Here is a 16,693-nt window from a genome sequence, read left to right as displayed (position 1 = left end):
TTAGCATATATTTTACCGGCCACTTTCTAGACGATAAACCAACCAATAACCGACATCTAATGTTATACCAAACCAACCGATATCTTACCGATTGGATAGCAGATTAGTACATGTAAAAGCCAGTAATCGATAAGCCGAACTGTTAAACGCAAATATCCAATTGATCGCCCGATAAGCATCCCTAGTACAACCTAAAGAGCATTCAAGTTTAGTTACGCCCCCGAATAAAAGTACTTTTACCTCGCTATAATTTATGTAGACTTTTTTCTTTTTTTATAAGGAAATTTATGTAAATTTTTTCACCCACCAAAGCTTGAACTATGATTTCTAATAAATACAATGTTTTTTTTCTCCCCAGTTCAGTAGAGAGTACCCTAAGCTTTTACCAATTAGAAGTTGCAATCAATCAATCTTTGGTTTCTCATTAAGTTCGTGCTCATGTCATAGAAACATGGATCCCGCGAGGCCATTTCTCCCGGCTATTGTAGCACGTGTGTCGCCCAGGGCATAAGGGGCATGATGACGTGATGTCATCCTCACCTTCCTCCGGCTTACACTGGCAATCTATTCGGGGCCTTGTACACACCGCCCGTCACACTATGGAAGCTAACTATGCCTGAAGTCATTCACTTAACCACAAGGAGGGGGATGCCGAAGGCAGGACAAGTGACTGGAGTGAAGTCGTAACAAGGTAGCCGTACTGGAAGGTGCATCTACCATTTCGCCACCAAGGCATCTTGAAAGTGAATCTTATTCCATGAATATGATATCTATCTAGTGTGATGTATGTAATATATGAAAAACGTGGTCTGTATATCATTTTATCCACATCGGGATAAAGAAAGGGAGAATAAAGAACCATATACTTCACAGCTGAACTTATTAGGACGTGGATACACCACAGCTGTATAGCAAGTAAAAAATTTAGGCACTCAACACCTGAAAACTCTGGCATATTCTACATGTATGGAGAAAGGCAAGTGATTTCGACTCACAAGTCTGCATGCACATCATATGCATCATCACCAAAGCTTTCCAATTTCACTGAACTCAAGTGTTTTTGGCCAGTAAGTCTGGAAAGAATCAGCCTTGCGATATTTTCACCAGCAACAGCACTAGTTTCCATGGTGCTAGCTGCATTTTCAAAAGCATTCACATAGTACAAGTGCTGACCATCCAAGATAAAGGGTGCAAATACCTCAGGAGCATGATAGTGCGGGTATGCAGCCCAGTCTATCCGGACTGTCTCATTTCTGACACTGCAAACACAAAAATGCAAACGCTCAGCCTGTAATCAATTTTATTTTTCTTTTAAACGCCTCCCAAATTAGGAGGATCTATAGTGTTTCCACACTTACCCTCCAACGTGACTCAAACCCAGGAGTAAAAAACTGGTTTAATAAGACAAAGGCACTACATAATAAAAGGACAATTTGAGCCATGAGCCCCTTTTCAAAAGAAACATCACTTGTACGATATCCATGATGCTTGTACAGTCCCGCAATCATAGCAGCAATATTACGTAACTCATCATAATGGTTACAAGATAAACTTTCACCATGCCACCTAAGAATCTTCGATCCAGAAGTCATAATAATATGCCTCTTGACTTCTCCAAGAGTACACAGAAAAAAGAGTACATAATTCTATAAATCCTCCATGCATAAAAGAATCACATGAATTATGTAGTCTTTTATCTTTTCTCCTAGTTTTCTTTTGGTGATGGAGCCTAAAGTAACATTGGCTGATGTACTTGGTTGGAATTAGACAAATGATTTTGAGATTGGTCAACTGTTTCCATGGCAATGGGATTATCTAAGTCATGATAGTTAACATTTAACCAATAGCTGGGAGAATTGATTAGGCAATAGTTCCTTGTAAGAATCTAATAACCACGGAATCAAAGAAATTCAAACCCTAACATATCATTGATCAATCTCACATGCGTCGCTAGTTTTTTTTATAAAGCTCAATCTCACATGCGTCACTAGTTTTTTGGTAAATCTCACATACATCACTAGTACAAGTACCCAAGGAGTCAAACTAGATGATCAGCTACTCCAATGGCTGCATCAGAAGAACTCAATGGCTATTTTGCATGGTACACAAATTTTTAGCTTATAGAGAAACAACTTATGTAGATGAAAGGATTCAAATGCAGTTACTTCTGATAAAAGATGAAATAGCTAGCCATATAAGATTATACCTGAAGATCTGATCTAATAAAGCATCATCAAGAGATCTTCGAGAAAACACCTTGTATGTCATATCATTGTCCTTATGCTGCTTAATAACTGAGATGCTTGAAAAAGGAACATCAGGTGTCTCGACAGTGCCCACCAGTTGTGGAATATCTGATATGGAACCTAAAGCCAAATAAGCCTTGCAGAGAAAACCATCCCAATTAGTGGAGAATAACACTAGCGCTTTCCTTTTTAGTAATTTTTGAAAGCATAATGAGATTCTATTTTGAGTAATTTTTGTATCTGTAGTGAAGAACAAACAAATCATGAGATGGAGTGCTCACAGGATTTAATAGACCTCTAACAAAAGTTGTATATGTGTGCTGTAATTTCCTCTCAGGTATTGAAATTTCTGGAAGAAAGTGAATTTTCAGCTCATCTAAAGGTGTGGCAACCACTGTTATTCCACATGGGTAAATCTTTCCTTTCATGGTATTGAGTTGATAATTTCCCCCCAGGAAAGAAACTGACTTTACTTCTTCATTAAGGTGCAATTTGACATCTGAATGATTGATCAATTGAGCAGCCATTTGCTGATTCCCTCCTTCAACTGACCATAAGCCTTCTGTGCTTCCAGCCAAAGATACAGCACCGGCAAGTCCACTGATGCTGACACTTTGCCCATAATTGATTCTTGTGATAACCTACAAGGGCAAGAAACCTTGTTGATAAAAAAACAAAAAAAATGCTGTATTTCGATTATTTCAGATCCAAATTCAAACTTTATATTGTGCCTGCCATTTTTAAATTGATCAAAAGGTTAAAATTCTGCTTCAATCTTGAAGCAGCATCAAGTTTGCTGAAGCAGAAAAATTCAGATATTTGAGAATTTCTGAATAAATCTCTCTTCATCTAATGAAAAAACTCGCCCATGGTTCCTATCTCATCCTCTAAAAAAATCTCCTATTTTACTAATACACACCTCATCTTTCCTATTAAAAATAACCTTCTATTTTACCAGTACACATGCATAAGATGTACATATTGAGGCATCTTAACCCAAGCATATCATGAGGACGGTCAGTTAATCTAAAAGACCTGTAACCATATGAATCAATCAACTAAGTCACTGTCACCCATTATAATAAGAATTTTCATGTGCTTGGCCGATGAATTACTGCATTTTAATTACTTTGATCTTAGTTAGTAAACATTCAAATCGTTATTTAATATTTCTGAAGGTTGATTACTTGAATTCGTGCGAAACTAGTGGTTATAATTAGTAGGTTAATTCCATGTGGGATTCAACTACGGACTTGTAAACCGGATTATATTTCCAACGACCGCTAGACCTCTTAGGAGGCATAGTTGGGCGTGATCAGTCCAGTTGTACTTCTTGGTCCAAAGCTTCCAATTGTGACAAAGCTTTGACCTTCCTTTCTTCCAGATTACCAAAGACTTCTTTGTTCCATTTTTTAAAATCTTCTTTTAGCAACTTCAGTCTTTTTGCCTGCCTTGTATATGGTAAGAATTCCACCAATTATCCACCAACTCGGTGAAATTCTTATGTTCCAGCCGCATGTCTTTAAATTTGAAACAGCCTTTTCCCTTAGTCCAATCACCACACTCCAATAAAATAGGATAGTGATCTGAGGTCACCCTGGGCAGTAACCTTTGTTTTATAAGTATAAACTACTCATCCCAACTTTCTGAAAATAGAAACCTATCTATTCTGGAAGCACTTTGATTATTCTCCCCTCTGAACCAAGTGAAGGAGCCTCCATGAAGTGGTGGATCTAGCAATGATAGCTCATTAATGATTTTGGAAAATTCCCTCATAGCTCTGTAGTTTCTAGCATTACCTTTCTTCTCTTCTTCAAATCTGACAGCATTGAAGTCCCCTCCAATTACCCAAGGTTGTAAGGTCAAACCATAAATTGCAGCCAACTCTCCTCACCTTCCTGTCACAAGGTGCATAGACCCCTGTGAAAGTGCACTGAAAACCGGAGTTTTCCTCTTGCAAGAAAGTAGTAATAGAATGATGTCCCACATATTTGTCCATGCAACTCCATCTCCTTTTACCCCAATACACCACAATTCCCCCACTATTGCCTTGAGCCTCCAATTCTACACATTCACTCCACCTAGACCCCCCTACTTGCATTATATCATCCTGCCTGAGACCACTCATTTTTGTTTCAAATAGACAAACAACGTCCGCGTTCCATCTCCTTAAAAGCAAATCAATCAATTTTCTTTTCCCACTATCATTCATACCCCTAAAATTCCAACAAATAATTCTCAGCTTCATTTTGAAATAGATAGAACCCTCCTATCCTTACCTCTGCCACCATTTTCCCCACCAACACTGGACTCCCCTTTAAATTTAACCCCAAACTCTAATAGCTTCTTTTCTCTCACACTTTTTTTCCAGGAGAAGCAATTTTGCTAAGAGAAGAATCACATTTCTTTGGCCTTCTAGCAATTTTTCTTTCTGTTGAATTCACTCCCAATTGCTTGCCTTGTCATGTGTCGTTTTACCCATCTGGATGCTTCAATCTGGTTTAATCTCTCTTGCATGTTTAAGTTCTCCCTTTCCTGCCATGGAAGCATTAGTATCTATTGGGCTGTTGTGATTTCCATCTCATCTTCACTTGTAATGTGAAGGTGAAATTCTTGTGGGACTTCCTCGAAATCATTATCTGAATACCCCCTTAGCATGCTCTCCATCTCCCTATCTGAATTGTAAGTTGTATCTTCTCTGCTCGAATCGTCTTCCAAATTTCCATCTGCTTCTTTTGCCATTTCAATAGCCCATAGACTCTCATTTGTATCTTCTTGTGACTGTACGTCCTCCAAATCCTTCTCCTCCAGGGAAATTATCTTCTCTTTGTTCGCCTCTACTTCGACAAGCAGTGGGTCAAAGGAATTTGACAGTTTTGGATCTCCAGATGCGTAAGTAATACATGGGTTGGCCACTTTTGGTCTATAAAGACTTTTTGGCCCATTTTTGGTTTAAAACCCCTTCCTTTATTTGCATCTTTTGGGCCTCCCTTCAAAGATTTGTTATTGAAAGCCTTTTGCCCAAAATCTCTCCCAGAATTCTTTGTTTTAGAATTAGTGGAGGGCCTAGGGTTACAAAAGGACATCTTACCCTTTCCTTTAAGTGGCACGTCACCTCTCCCTAAACTCAAATTTAGGTTATTAAATATTCTTGGCACGCTTATATCACGCGTATCCACTCCCTGTACTTCTTTCATCTTGGAACTCGACGGCGCCAAGTTCATCTCATTAATGCGACTGTTCGAGTTCTGGGCCAAAGTTCGATGGTCACCCTCCTTACTCCGATCACCTTCTCTGTTACTTTTCCGATTACATTCTTCCACCCACAAACCAGATCCTACCCATAGAGGTATTCTGAAGATAAGATCCTGCACAATCAATTCCACCGTTGCCAGAAAAGATGTATCGGAACTTTTCACGCATATTCTCACCCATTTCAGATGGTGCCTATTTCTTGTATCTTCATCAATACCCAGAAAACCTCCAAAATGATCACCAACCAATTTGAAGATATTCTCCGACCATATACTACCTCTGTTTCATTTTATGTCTTGATGTTTGACTAAAAGGGGGTTTCCGAAAGAAAAAAGACTTTTGACACATAAGCTAACCAACATATATATTGTTACGCGGCGCCTTCCTGAAGTTCCTTGGAAGGGCGACGTAAGGCTAAGCAACCGATGTCAGTGCGGTTGCTATGCGCCAACTGAGGTCCCCTCCGTACGCTAGACTAGATTGTTAGTGTCGTACGGGAAAACCAATGTCGTGAGCAATTGATGATGAAAATGCGGTGTGTGTCGGGGGGGAGAGACACCAGTACAGAGAATTGTTTGAATGCTTGAATGTTTGAATGCTTTGGTCCCCCTTAATAATGCTTAAAAAAATAAACCAAAGTTACATGAGTTGACCTAAGAAAGCTGTAGAAGCACACTGAAAATGAATGAAGTAAAACTACTCTATAATTACAATGAAAAGGACTTAGTCTTCTACAAGGTGGAAGCAAGTCCGATGGCAGCAACTTTGTCTTGAGCATCAGGGTCTGCGCGCGCGGCACTAGTTGGATCTGACAGCGGCTGGGCGCTGGTGCTTGGCATTGGATCTGCGCGCGAGGCACTGTCTGTGCGTGCGGCGTTGTTGGCAACATGATGGTTTGTGCGCGCGGCACTGATGGCATTCGCCAGCCACTGGGCGCTGGCACTGATTATCGGTGGGGTGACAGAGGCGCATGCGCGCTTGTCACTTGGCATTGCCGAGACCACGGGGTCGACCGTGGCGCTAGGCGTTAGGAGGCTTGCCAGGACGCCACGGGGCGCGTCCAAGGGGTCATGGGTCAATGATGGAAAGCAGCCCATGACATTCTCCCCCACCTGAGTTGGCGACGTCCTCGGAGCCTTACCTGCCGGATGATGATGATTGGTCAGGCTCTTGTTGGCTGGGAGGTCTGTTCCCCTCGGTGTTGTGAGGTGGCTTTCTGAATGATCTTCCATGTATTTCTGAAATGGCCTGAGGCGGCTGACATGGAAGACTGGATGGATTTTCTACCAGGCTGATGTGTTTAGCTGGTATGTGGATTTTCCGATGCGCCTTTCAATGGAAAAGGGTCCGATGTATTTTTGCAATAGGCGAGGATCTTGGGTCCTCTTTGCAAACAAGTTCCGCTTTGGGGTTCTCACCATCACTTTGTCCCCTGCTTGATGTTGGGCAAAATGAAGGTTTTGTTCGGCATACCTCATTGCCCTCTCTTGGGCTTTGACAAGATAGCTCCGCACTATCTTCAAAGTTTGCTCCCATTCTGTCGAGAAACTGGCAGCTCGAGGAGATGTTGGCATGTTTGGTGCATTCACATTATGTGGGAGTAGCGGTTGTTGTCCGGTAACAATTTCAAAAGCTCTTTTGTTTGTATGGGCGCACTTTTGTGAATTGAAACACAACTGAGCAGCATCCAGAAGCTTCACCCAATGTGTTTGTGACCCGGTTGCAAATTGGCGGAGATATTCCTCCAGCATGTCATTGAACCGGTCTGTCTGGCCATCTGCTTGTTGATGGAAGTTTGAGTTATGACTCAATTTGGATCCGAGGCAACTGAAGAGTTGGGTCCAAAATTTGCTAATGAAGCGTGGGTCGCAGTCACTAATGATGTTATTGGGCATGCCCCAAAGTTTGACAACATGAGAGAAGAAGAGTCGAGCTGTATCTTCTGCCGATATGTTCTGTGGGGCTGCGATGAAGGTAGCATACTTGAAAAATTGGTCTACTACCACCATGATGGTTGCATGATTTCCGACCTTGGGTAATCGTGTGATGAAATTCAGGGAAATTTTTCCCAAGGTCTATGTGGGACAGGTAGCGGCTCCAAGAGTCCCGCTTGTGCTGAGTGATCCGACTTGTCCTTTTGGAATGCTTGACAAATCTTCACACGATGAGGGGCGCCATGAGCTGTTGGACGCCGATGATCGCCGATGATCTGATGTTTGTTTGATGATGTTGAGGGTAGCCGGAACCGTAGGTTCAGGTCTGTTGGTTCCCTTCTTTGACTGCATGGCCGAGATGTTTCCAGCGGCCATCTTTATGGGTATGCATGATATGGTGCGGGGTTTGGCCCCGTTGTCTCCCATCATTAGGAACATGTTGGCATATGGCACCGGGATGGTGTTGGTCTGCCTGAGGAATTCCAATCCCACTATCAATTCATAGTCATCGATGATAGCTATGCGTAGGTCGAATATTCCTTTGTATGGGCCAAGCTTCATTGGCACTTCTTTGGCTATTCCACTCACTGGCTGAGATGGAGAGTTGATAGCCTTGACACGACCCTTGCATTTTTGCACTGCTAGACCGAGGCGTTGCACCTGAGTTGAGGCCAGGTAGTTGTGGCTAGCACCCGTGTCTTTCAATGCACGAATAGGTCTGCCATTTACTTTCATGTCGACGAACATTAAGGTCCTCTTTTGTGTTGTGGGAGGCCTCACATCCGCCTTTCCTTTCCCTTTCTTGTCGATTGGGCATGCGTTCTTCTTGGGGTTGCCAGCACTGGTTCCCGCCAAGGTATCATGAATGGAGCCAACAAATGCGTTGAAGGCACCTACTTGTTTTGCGCCGACTGAGCCGTCCTGATCTGACTCATCATCGTCAACAGTTTGTTGAGCATTGATTTGTGTATTGGGGCATTGATTGTTCCAATGTTCCCCGCCGCAATGACGGCATTCTGATGGGGGCTTTCTCCCCTTATGGTTGTTGACTGATGCAGCACTGTTGCTGCTTGAGGAAGGAGTCTTAGATTTGGATGCACCTCGATCTCCTCTGTTTCTGTTGGGGCCACCGTTGCTAGGTTGGCTCCCGTTGTATCCCCCTCGGACAGGCGGTTGGGGCCTATCCTTCTGAGTTTCCAACTGATAATCCCCAAGGCACTCTGCAACTTGAATGGCCTTGGGCAGGGTATCCGCCCTTTGTCTTTGCAGCTCCATACGAGCATGAGGTTTCAAACCTTCTATGAATGCGAACAGTTTGTCTTTGTCCCCCATATCCCGTATGTTTAGCATGAGTGCGGAGAATTCACGCACGTAGTCCTGCACCGACTTGGTGTGGCGGAGTTCACGCAACTTTCTCCGTGCATTGTATTCCACGTTTTTGGGGAAGAACTGCAGGCGTATGGTTGCCTTCAGTTCTGCCCATGTGTTGAGAGTATCTTCACCGGCCTTGATGGCTTCGTATTTGACTCGCCACCAGAGTTTTGCATCGCCTTGAAGATACATAGCAGCAGTTGCTACCTTTTTGGATTCTTCCAATTGTCCTACGGCATCGAAGTATTGTTCGATGTCGAAGATGAAGTTTTCCACTTCTTTAGCGTCCCGGGCTCCGTTGTATGGCTTTGGCTCCGGAATTTTCAGCTTTTGTGGCATGGGGGCGAGGTTCACACCACCCCCAAATTGGTTTCCGCCTCCTCGAAGTAGGCTTTGTAAAGCAGCATTGACAACATTGAGCTGGCCTGTCAAGTTGTCTATGGTTTGTTGCATGGCGGTCAGTCTGTCTGCCTCTAGTTCCCGATGGGCTAAATCCTCGGCACGCTCCTGTTGGAGGTCCTCGAATTTGCCATGAATTTCGGTTGCCTCGACAGCTGTCGTTTGCCGGTCTTACTCAAAGTCGCGACTGATGTTTGCTATGTCAACTTCGGCCTGCCGCATTCTGCGGTCCAGGTCGTCCAACCTTTGCACTAGGCTGGTTTTTAGATCAGGCAACGTATCCACGATGGGCCATAATTCGTCAACCGTCTCTTGAAGGGTCGCGATGCGATCCCCATAATTCACCATAGTCAGAAATGGTGATGATGATGGCAATGAGTTCCCTCGTCCGATGTCGAGCCTATGCTCTGATACCAACTGTTACGCGGCGCCTTCCTGAAGTTCCTTGGAAGGGCGACGTAAGGCTAAGCAACCGATGTCAGTGCGGTTGCTATGCGCCAACTGAGGTCCTCGCCGTACGCTAGACTAGATTGTCAGTGCTGCACGGGAAAACTAATATCGTGAGCAATTGAGCAGCGGAAAATGAGCAATTGATGATGAAAGCTGATGATTGTATTGATGATGATGAAAGCTATTACAAGATGCAATGCGGTGTCGGGGGGAGAGACACCAGTACAGAGAATTGTTTGAATGCTCGAATGTTTGAATGCTTTGGTCCCCCTTAATAATGCTTAAAAAAATAAACCAAAGTTACATGACTAGACCTATGAAAGTTGTAGAAGCACACTGAAAATGAATGAAGTAAAACTACTCTATAATTACAATGAAAAGGACTTAGTCTTCTACGAGGTAGAAACAAGTCCATTGGAAGCAACTTTGTCTTGAGCATCAGGGTCTGCACGCGCATTGATGTGGGCGCGCGCGGCACTATTTGGATCTGCCAGCGGCTGGACGTTGGTGCTTGGCATTGGATCTGCGCGCGGGGCACTGTCTGTGCGTGTGGCGCTGTTGGCAACATGATGGTTTGTGCGCGCAGCACTGATAGCATTCGCCAGCCGCTGGGCGCTGGCACTGATTATCGGTGAGGCGACAGAGGCGCATGTGCGCTTGTCACTTGGCGCTGCCGAGACCACGGGGCCGACCGTGGCGCTAGGCGTTGGGAGGCTTGTCGGGACGCCACGGGGCGCGTCCAAGGGGTCATGGGTCGATGATGGAAAGCAGCCCATGATAATATATATGATATAGGGTGTTTGACTGGAAACGGAGTTTAAAAATGAATTAACTCTTTACACATAAGCTCTATAATGTGTGAGTGTATGGGTGTGTAACATACTAAAAATAATCTTAGGATCTTGTGGTTTCAAACATGTCATGCCATACCTACAACAGAGTGTTACTAAGCGTAAAGTGGGAATATTAAGCAATTTCAAAATATAGAGAGGTGTAAATATTTTTGGAACAAACTTAAAAGAAAAGAGTGTCACATAAAATGGAAGAAGGGAGTAACAATCATAATAAAAGCTTTTCACAATCAGAGGCTAGTAAATCTTTTCACTTGTAATAAAGAGAGCCTATGGCGTCAAAAACATTTAAGTAACTAAAGGCTAGAACTGGGAGCAAAGCCTTATTGTTCATGGCTTCTTGTTCAACAACCGTGACACACTTGTTATAATCATATAGTCATGAAGCCACATGGTTTAGCCTCACAGTTACATTGAAAACACCATAGGCAAAGTAGCAGAGGACTGAGGGAAAACTGTTGATCAAGAACACAACTGGTAATGGTAACAGGATCTAGTACTGGTTGAATGTTTGGGTGGGAAATTCTGGTAAAGAAATTTTCTTGCATATTTTGGATAACAAAGGACAAGGAGACCATAGACAAGATGGATGTCAAGACAATTGATGCTTCCTTGCAGAGGACATAAATCTATAATAAATTTTGGTAATGGAGAGAAAGTATAATGGAGAAGATCATCCACGAAGAGCTTCTCAGTAAAGTCATATCACGATTGAATTATCAATGGTAGCGTTTAGGTCTATGGAGATCCTTATGGAAGATAGAGACAGCTAAGCAATAGTTTTCATCTGTTGTGCAGCTTGGAAACTATAGTAACAATGAGTAACTTGAAAAGGATGAGACTAAAAATAGTTAGTTAATCGCAAATAATGAGTATGTCACTTTACCTTAGATATATCGGCCCTAGTTTATTCTATGTTTGATATTGCATGGAGGTTATCTAAACTAAGGAAGATGGATGCTAGGAAGGAGTTGTGGAATGTCCATCATATGGTTGATTTTTAAGAGAAATCGTCAAGGGCTCAAAGTACATTCTAGAGGTCAAAAAGACTTCTTGTGTTTCATTTGTAATTTTAGAATAGAATATACAGTCCATACTGTACTACTTGAATCTTTTTGGAGATTTGAAGTGAGCACGTTCAGTAAAATCAGCAGTCTGGCGTCATATTAATAAATTATGTTGACTTATCAAAATAACTCATTGTCTTGTACAAACTTTAGCATCTACTGTATTAAGGACATAGACACTTTCTCACAAGTCCAATTGTTGTATCGATAGCCAACATGATTGTTAACTTTACCTCAAAAAACAACAAAAATGATATGTCATCTTTACCCTTACCCACCTGACAGTGTAAAGAGTATGCAGATGACAAGACCAAACTTGGTTATATTCTAAAAGGCTAATCTCATCTTGTTTTATGAAGCCACTTGTAAAATAAAGGATGACAATAAACTGCAGAATAGGCAAGAGTTACCATCAAGCACTAACATACTGAGTGGTATGACCTCTGCCAATTTCAAGCACAGCAAAAAAGGAGTAGCAACAGGATACATGTTAAAATGAAAGGAATCATACATGGAGAACGTAGAACAGAGGTTTCTTCTTACCGTGACAAGTTCTTGAATGAGTCGAGGAGACAAACCAGCATCTAGTAACTCCTCCTGCAATGTTCGCTTCGTCATATTGTAAAGCCCGGACCATTTAAGCATCTCTTCCACAGTCTCAAATACTGGCCGCGACTCAAAACTTTTATAATACTTCAAGAAACTATCCACGGTGCCCTACAAACAAATTTCCATGTCACAACATCACAAGAAGCTCAAGGACTTTCTGCAGAATGCAAATGTCTTGACAATTAGCTGGAACTTGACCAAGAATCTTCTTAAACTGTATACCATGCTCATGCAGTCAAAGATCGAGTGGAAGGACTCCATCAAGAAAAAAGTTGAAATTGTAAACGCTATGATAATAGGTGGAATGAACCATAATGAAGGAAGCAACATCGTAAGCACTGTGATTCCCTCATAGCTTATAGTGTGTCCACAATGTTCATAAACAACATTATACATGAACAAGGCCATCACAACAGTACAACCAAAAATTATGTCTGGTATATATATATATTCTTTTCAAAGCACTATGTCCAATCTATGAACGTAATAGTGGTGGAGCCGGGAGGTAGAGGGCAACGGCCAGCTACGCCCTAGTTTTTCTATAACTATCAACACTACCCTAAAAATTTTAGTAAAATTTTCCTTAACTCCATATTCGACACCGCCCTTCTCAAGAAGGTGGCTCCGCCACTAAGTGTATAATATAGCACGGCATTATGATAAGGAAATCTATAGAACGAAAACAAACTGTGTACATTGTTACCAGGACAAACCAAAGGCACAAAAACATGGTCCTAAATGCCAAAAGCACAACATTCACAATCAAATATAAATATGATATGCATAGAAATCTGTACCAACTAACAAAGCCTCGGTCCCTTTAATTAACTACCTTGTTTGCTCTTAAATACCTACACCGCAAGTTGCTCCTTAGATCCCACTACTAACTTACAGAAAAATAGAACTATACTAACTATATTCTCCTAATCTTTTGCCCACTGCCTCAGTTTTTCACTATAGTTAACTAAAAAATCTTGTTTTTCATTAAATTTCCACAAATTTTTAGTTAATAAGAAAAGGAAAAAAGGAGCTGTTGGCATGTTCCACAATTGCTAGTGAAGTTGGAATACCTCAACGAAGGTCCTCATGCGAAACAGAGAGAAGCCATAGCGAAAGAAAAACAAGATGGAATTGGCGAAGGACACAAGGCTTTGGAATATAGGGAGCTTCGATTGGGATGTGAAGGTTTTGAAAACGAACTTGCGTCCATCCCAAATGCCAAATGAGGAATCAGATTCAGAAGGTCGGACAGAGAGATTTAGATATTTAGTGTAATTCAAAGCGTGGTAGTTCTTGGGGTGAAGAATGGAGGCACCGGCCTCGAATGTCTCGCCGGAAATAGTCACCGTCGCCATGCGCCCTCCGACAGCATCGTGCCGCTCGAAGATTCTGATTGTGCCGATTTCGGAGTTTGAATAGCTCCGCAGGAAGTGCGCCACGGAGGAGCCGCCGATTCCGCTGCCGATAATGCAGACAGTCGGAGATGATTCCGTGGAGATGAGTACAAGTGATAAAACCACAACATTAATGGCTGACTGGAGATTCTTCATCATTTCGTTGCTTACTTGATATGTTATTAATTAATGGAGCATCTTATAGCCTCTTTGTTTAACCTTCTAAAATATAAAACTTTTTTTTTCCAAAAATATTTTTAGTAAAGTTTGACTAATTAAATTTTAGAATAACAATTAATATTTGATCAAATTTTTAAAAAATATTTCTAAGTATATTTTTTTTAACAGTGATATACTCTTAGTGAAAACTGCTTTATTGTTCACCCAAAAAAAAAAACTTTGTCAAACACACTATTCCTTAGTAAGAAGTTGACTTGTTGCTTCGAAAGGTTTTAGTACCTGATAGTCGCATGTGAAAATTTAAAGAAAAGTCATACACACACAATACTTAATTATCTGAAAGAGCTAGTAAACTAATTCGCGCAGAAAGACCTCGCTAATTTATGAAATGATATTTTCTAAATTTTAAGAATTAAAAATAACCAAAAAAGTAAGTTCTTGCATAAACTAAAATATTGAATAGTAACTGTCACGACCTAAAATATAACTAGTCGTGAAGGCACCTAACTCAACCAGCTAGTTAAGCCAATTAATAACTATCTAATTTCAATAAAAAATTAATAAGACAATTAAGTAAAAAAAAATATATGCATCGTATGCATTCCCCCAGGAGTGGTAGTACAAATCATGAGCGTCTAAGATTTAGAATTTACAAAGCTGGTATGAAATAAAATACATCATCTATTTGAAATATACATGAACAGATCTTTCATAAGTCTAGAACTACCATGAACAAGAGGCAGTTATAACCGAAAACGGGTACATCTTCAAATCCAACTCCCGTCGAACACAGTAACATGTGCAGAAGTGTAGTATGAGTACAACGGACCCCATATACTCAATAAGTAACAAACCTAACCTTAGGTTGAAAGTAGTGACGAGTTGGAAGAGAGGTCGGAGTCCAACACCAATAACCAACAACAGTTCATAACAACATAATAATAATGGTACAAGAAAACATACTTAGATATAAGATGCTCAACTCGTACGCAATTCCGAAAAAATAGGCATGTTTTTCAAGTATATCAGTGAAAATCCAAATTCTTTTACCAAAATCACCAAAATATGAGTAGGTTTGTAAAATTGTGATTTTTTCCAAAACTTTTCAATAATAATTAAGATGTTTCATTTTTATTTTCCAGATAGCATGAGGAAAGTATATCTCTATGCCTACATGTCACTGTGCAGGTGAAATCATGAATGTCACCAAAACCAGATAGCAGAAAGAAATACATCTTTATGCATACACTCAAGTGCGCATGTCAAATGCAATGTATCTCAGTGATGTACTCACACTCTCCGAGTACTCAATCTCATTGCCTCACACTTTCCACTCATCATGCTCAATCACTTGACATGCTCAGTCACTAAGTATTGTATATGGCTAATCCAGCCCAGAGAAGATCCATCTCAATACATACACACACACACACACACACATATATATATATATATATATATATATATATATATATATATATGTGTGTGTCAACTGACAGTCAGTCACTTAGTACTTTATAAGGCATATCCAACTCAGGGGAAGATCCATCCCCAAATATAAATGATTCGGGGAAGATCCATTCCTCGATATAAATCAACTGTACTCACTGGGGGTGTGTACAGATTCCGGAGGGACTCCTTCGGTCCAAGCGCTATAATAAGCCAGATCCAGGCATAAATCAATAAAAACATGTTGCGGCGTGCAATCCGATCCCATAATATCACTCATAATCAGGCCCTCGACCTCACTCAGTCATCAATCTCTCCAGTCTCTCAGACGCATAATGCCATGAAACTAGCCCAAAAATAATGATATAATGTATCAATAAATAACAACAGAGACTGAGATACGATATGAAATGAGTGAACATGACTGAGTATGAAAATGCAATGTAAGCAAATAACTCAACAGTAAAAATGACCTCAGTGGGTCCTAACAGAATGAGCATGTATCTTAGACATGGTTTCTAACGTGTATCACAGCTCAATAGCTCTAGTACGTAGAGATTTCATGGTTACACATATGATCAGGTAACTACACAGTACCACAGAAATAATAATGTCTCAATTTACACGGTGCACGCCCACACGCCCGTCACCTAGCATGTGCGTCACCTCAACATCCAACACATAACATGTATATTCAGGGTTCATACCCTTACCACCAATTTTAGAAGTGTTACTTACCTTGAATAAGCCAAATCCCATACCGAGCAAGCCAAGTGATGCTCCAACAATGTCATCTCGCGCGTACCGACCTCCAAACGGTTCAAAACTAGCCAAAAGCAACTCACATACATCAAATAAAATCTAAGGAAATAATTTCAATTGATAGAGGTCGAATCTTTACTCAAAAGCCCAAAATCAACCAAAATCAAACCTGGGCCCGTACCTCAGAACCCGATAAAACTCATAAAATCCGACAACCCATTCCATTTCGAGTCCAACCATACTAGTTCCATCCAAATATGACTCTGAATCGATATTCAAAACTCAAAAACTCACTCTATGAAACTTTAGGCTAAAACCCCCAAATTTCTCTTTAAAATTCATAATCCATTTACCAAACACGAAGATAAAATTACGAAATATAATCACAAGTGTGTCAAGAATGCTTACCCTAAGTCACATGGTGAAAATTGCTTCAAGAATCGCCTCAATCCGAGGTCTATAGCTCCAAATATGAACAAAACGACCAACCCTCGATTTAAAAGCTTCTGCCCAGCCATTTCCGCTTTTGCGGACACATGAGCCGCTTCTGCGACACGAGCTCCACTTCTGTGGACTCCACTAGCCAGCTGACCCCTTGCACCGGCGGATCTCCGTCCGCTTCTGCGCACCCGCAGGTGCAAAGCCAAACACGCTTCTGCGCTCAAGTTCGCTTCTGCGCCCAAGACCATCGCTTATGCAGGGCCACAGATGCGCCCGAATTTCCGC

The 16,693-nt window shown here is 41.4% G+C and overlaps 1 protein-coding gene across 1 annotated transcript; it reads right to left on the bottom strand.

The window, feature by feature from the left end:
- Positions 1 to 735: 735 nt before the first annotated feature.
- LOC104118441 (farnesylcysteine lyase) lies at positions 736 to 13,767 on the bottom strand. Its single transcript, XM_070185591.1, has 5 exons — positions 13,253 to 13,767; positions 12,117 to 12,290; positions 2,528 to 2,887; positions 2,207 to 2,382; positions 736 to 1,259 (listed from the first exon to the last, which is right to left on the bottom strand). Exons 1-5 carry the CDS (start codon positions 13,733 to 13,735, stop codon positions 992 to 994), a joined length of 1,461 nt encoding a protein of 486 aa, XP_070041692.1. The 5' UTR covers positions 13,736 to 13,767; the 3' UTR covers positions 736 to 991.
- Between the last annotated feature and the right edge of the window lie 2,926 nt (positions 13,768 to 16,693).

Source organism: Nicotiana tomentosiformis, chromosome 9 (assembly GCF_000390325.3).
Source record: "Nicotiana tomentosiformis chromosome 9, ASM39032v3, whole genome shotgun sequence".
Taxonomy (NCBI): domain Eukaryota; kingdom Viridiplantae; phylum Streptophyta; class Magnoliopsida; order Solanales; family Solanaceae; genus Nicotiana; species Nicotiana tomentosiformis.
This window is presented reverse-complemented; position numbering and strand designations above follow the sequence as displayed.

Coding starts and splice junctions, on each gene's coding strand:
- LOC104118441 (XM_070185591.1), bottom strand. CDS start 13,735: ATGATGAAGAATCTCCAGTCAGCCATTAATGTTGTGGTTTTATCACTT. Junction 2,888..12,116: donor TCATTCAAGAACTTGTCACG/GTAAGAAGAAAC, acceptor TTGCCCTTGTAG/GTTATCACAAGAATCAATTA. Junction 1,260..2,206: donor TTATTAGATCAGATCTTCAG/GTATAATCTTAT, acceptor TTGTGTTTGCAG/TGTCAGAAATGAGACAGTCC.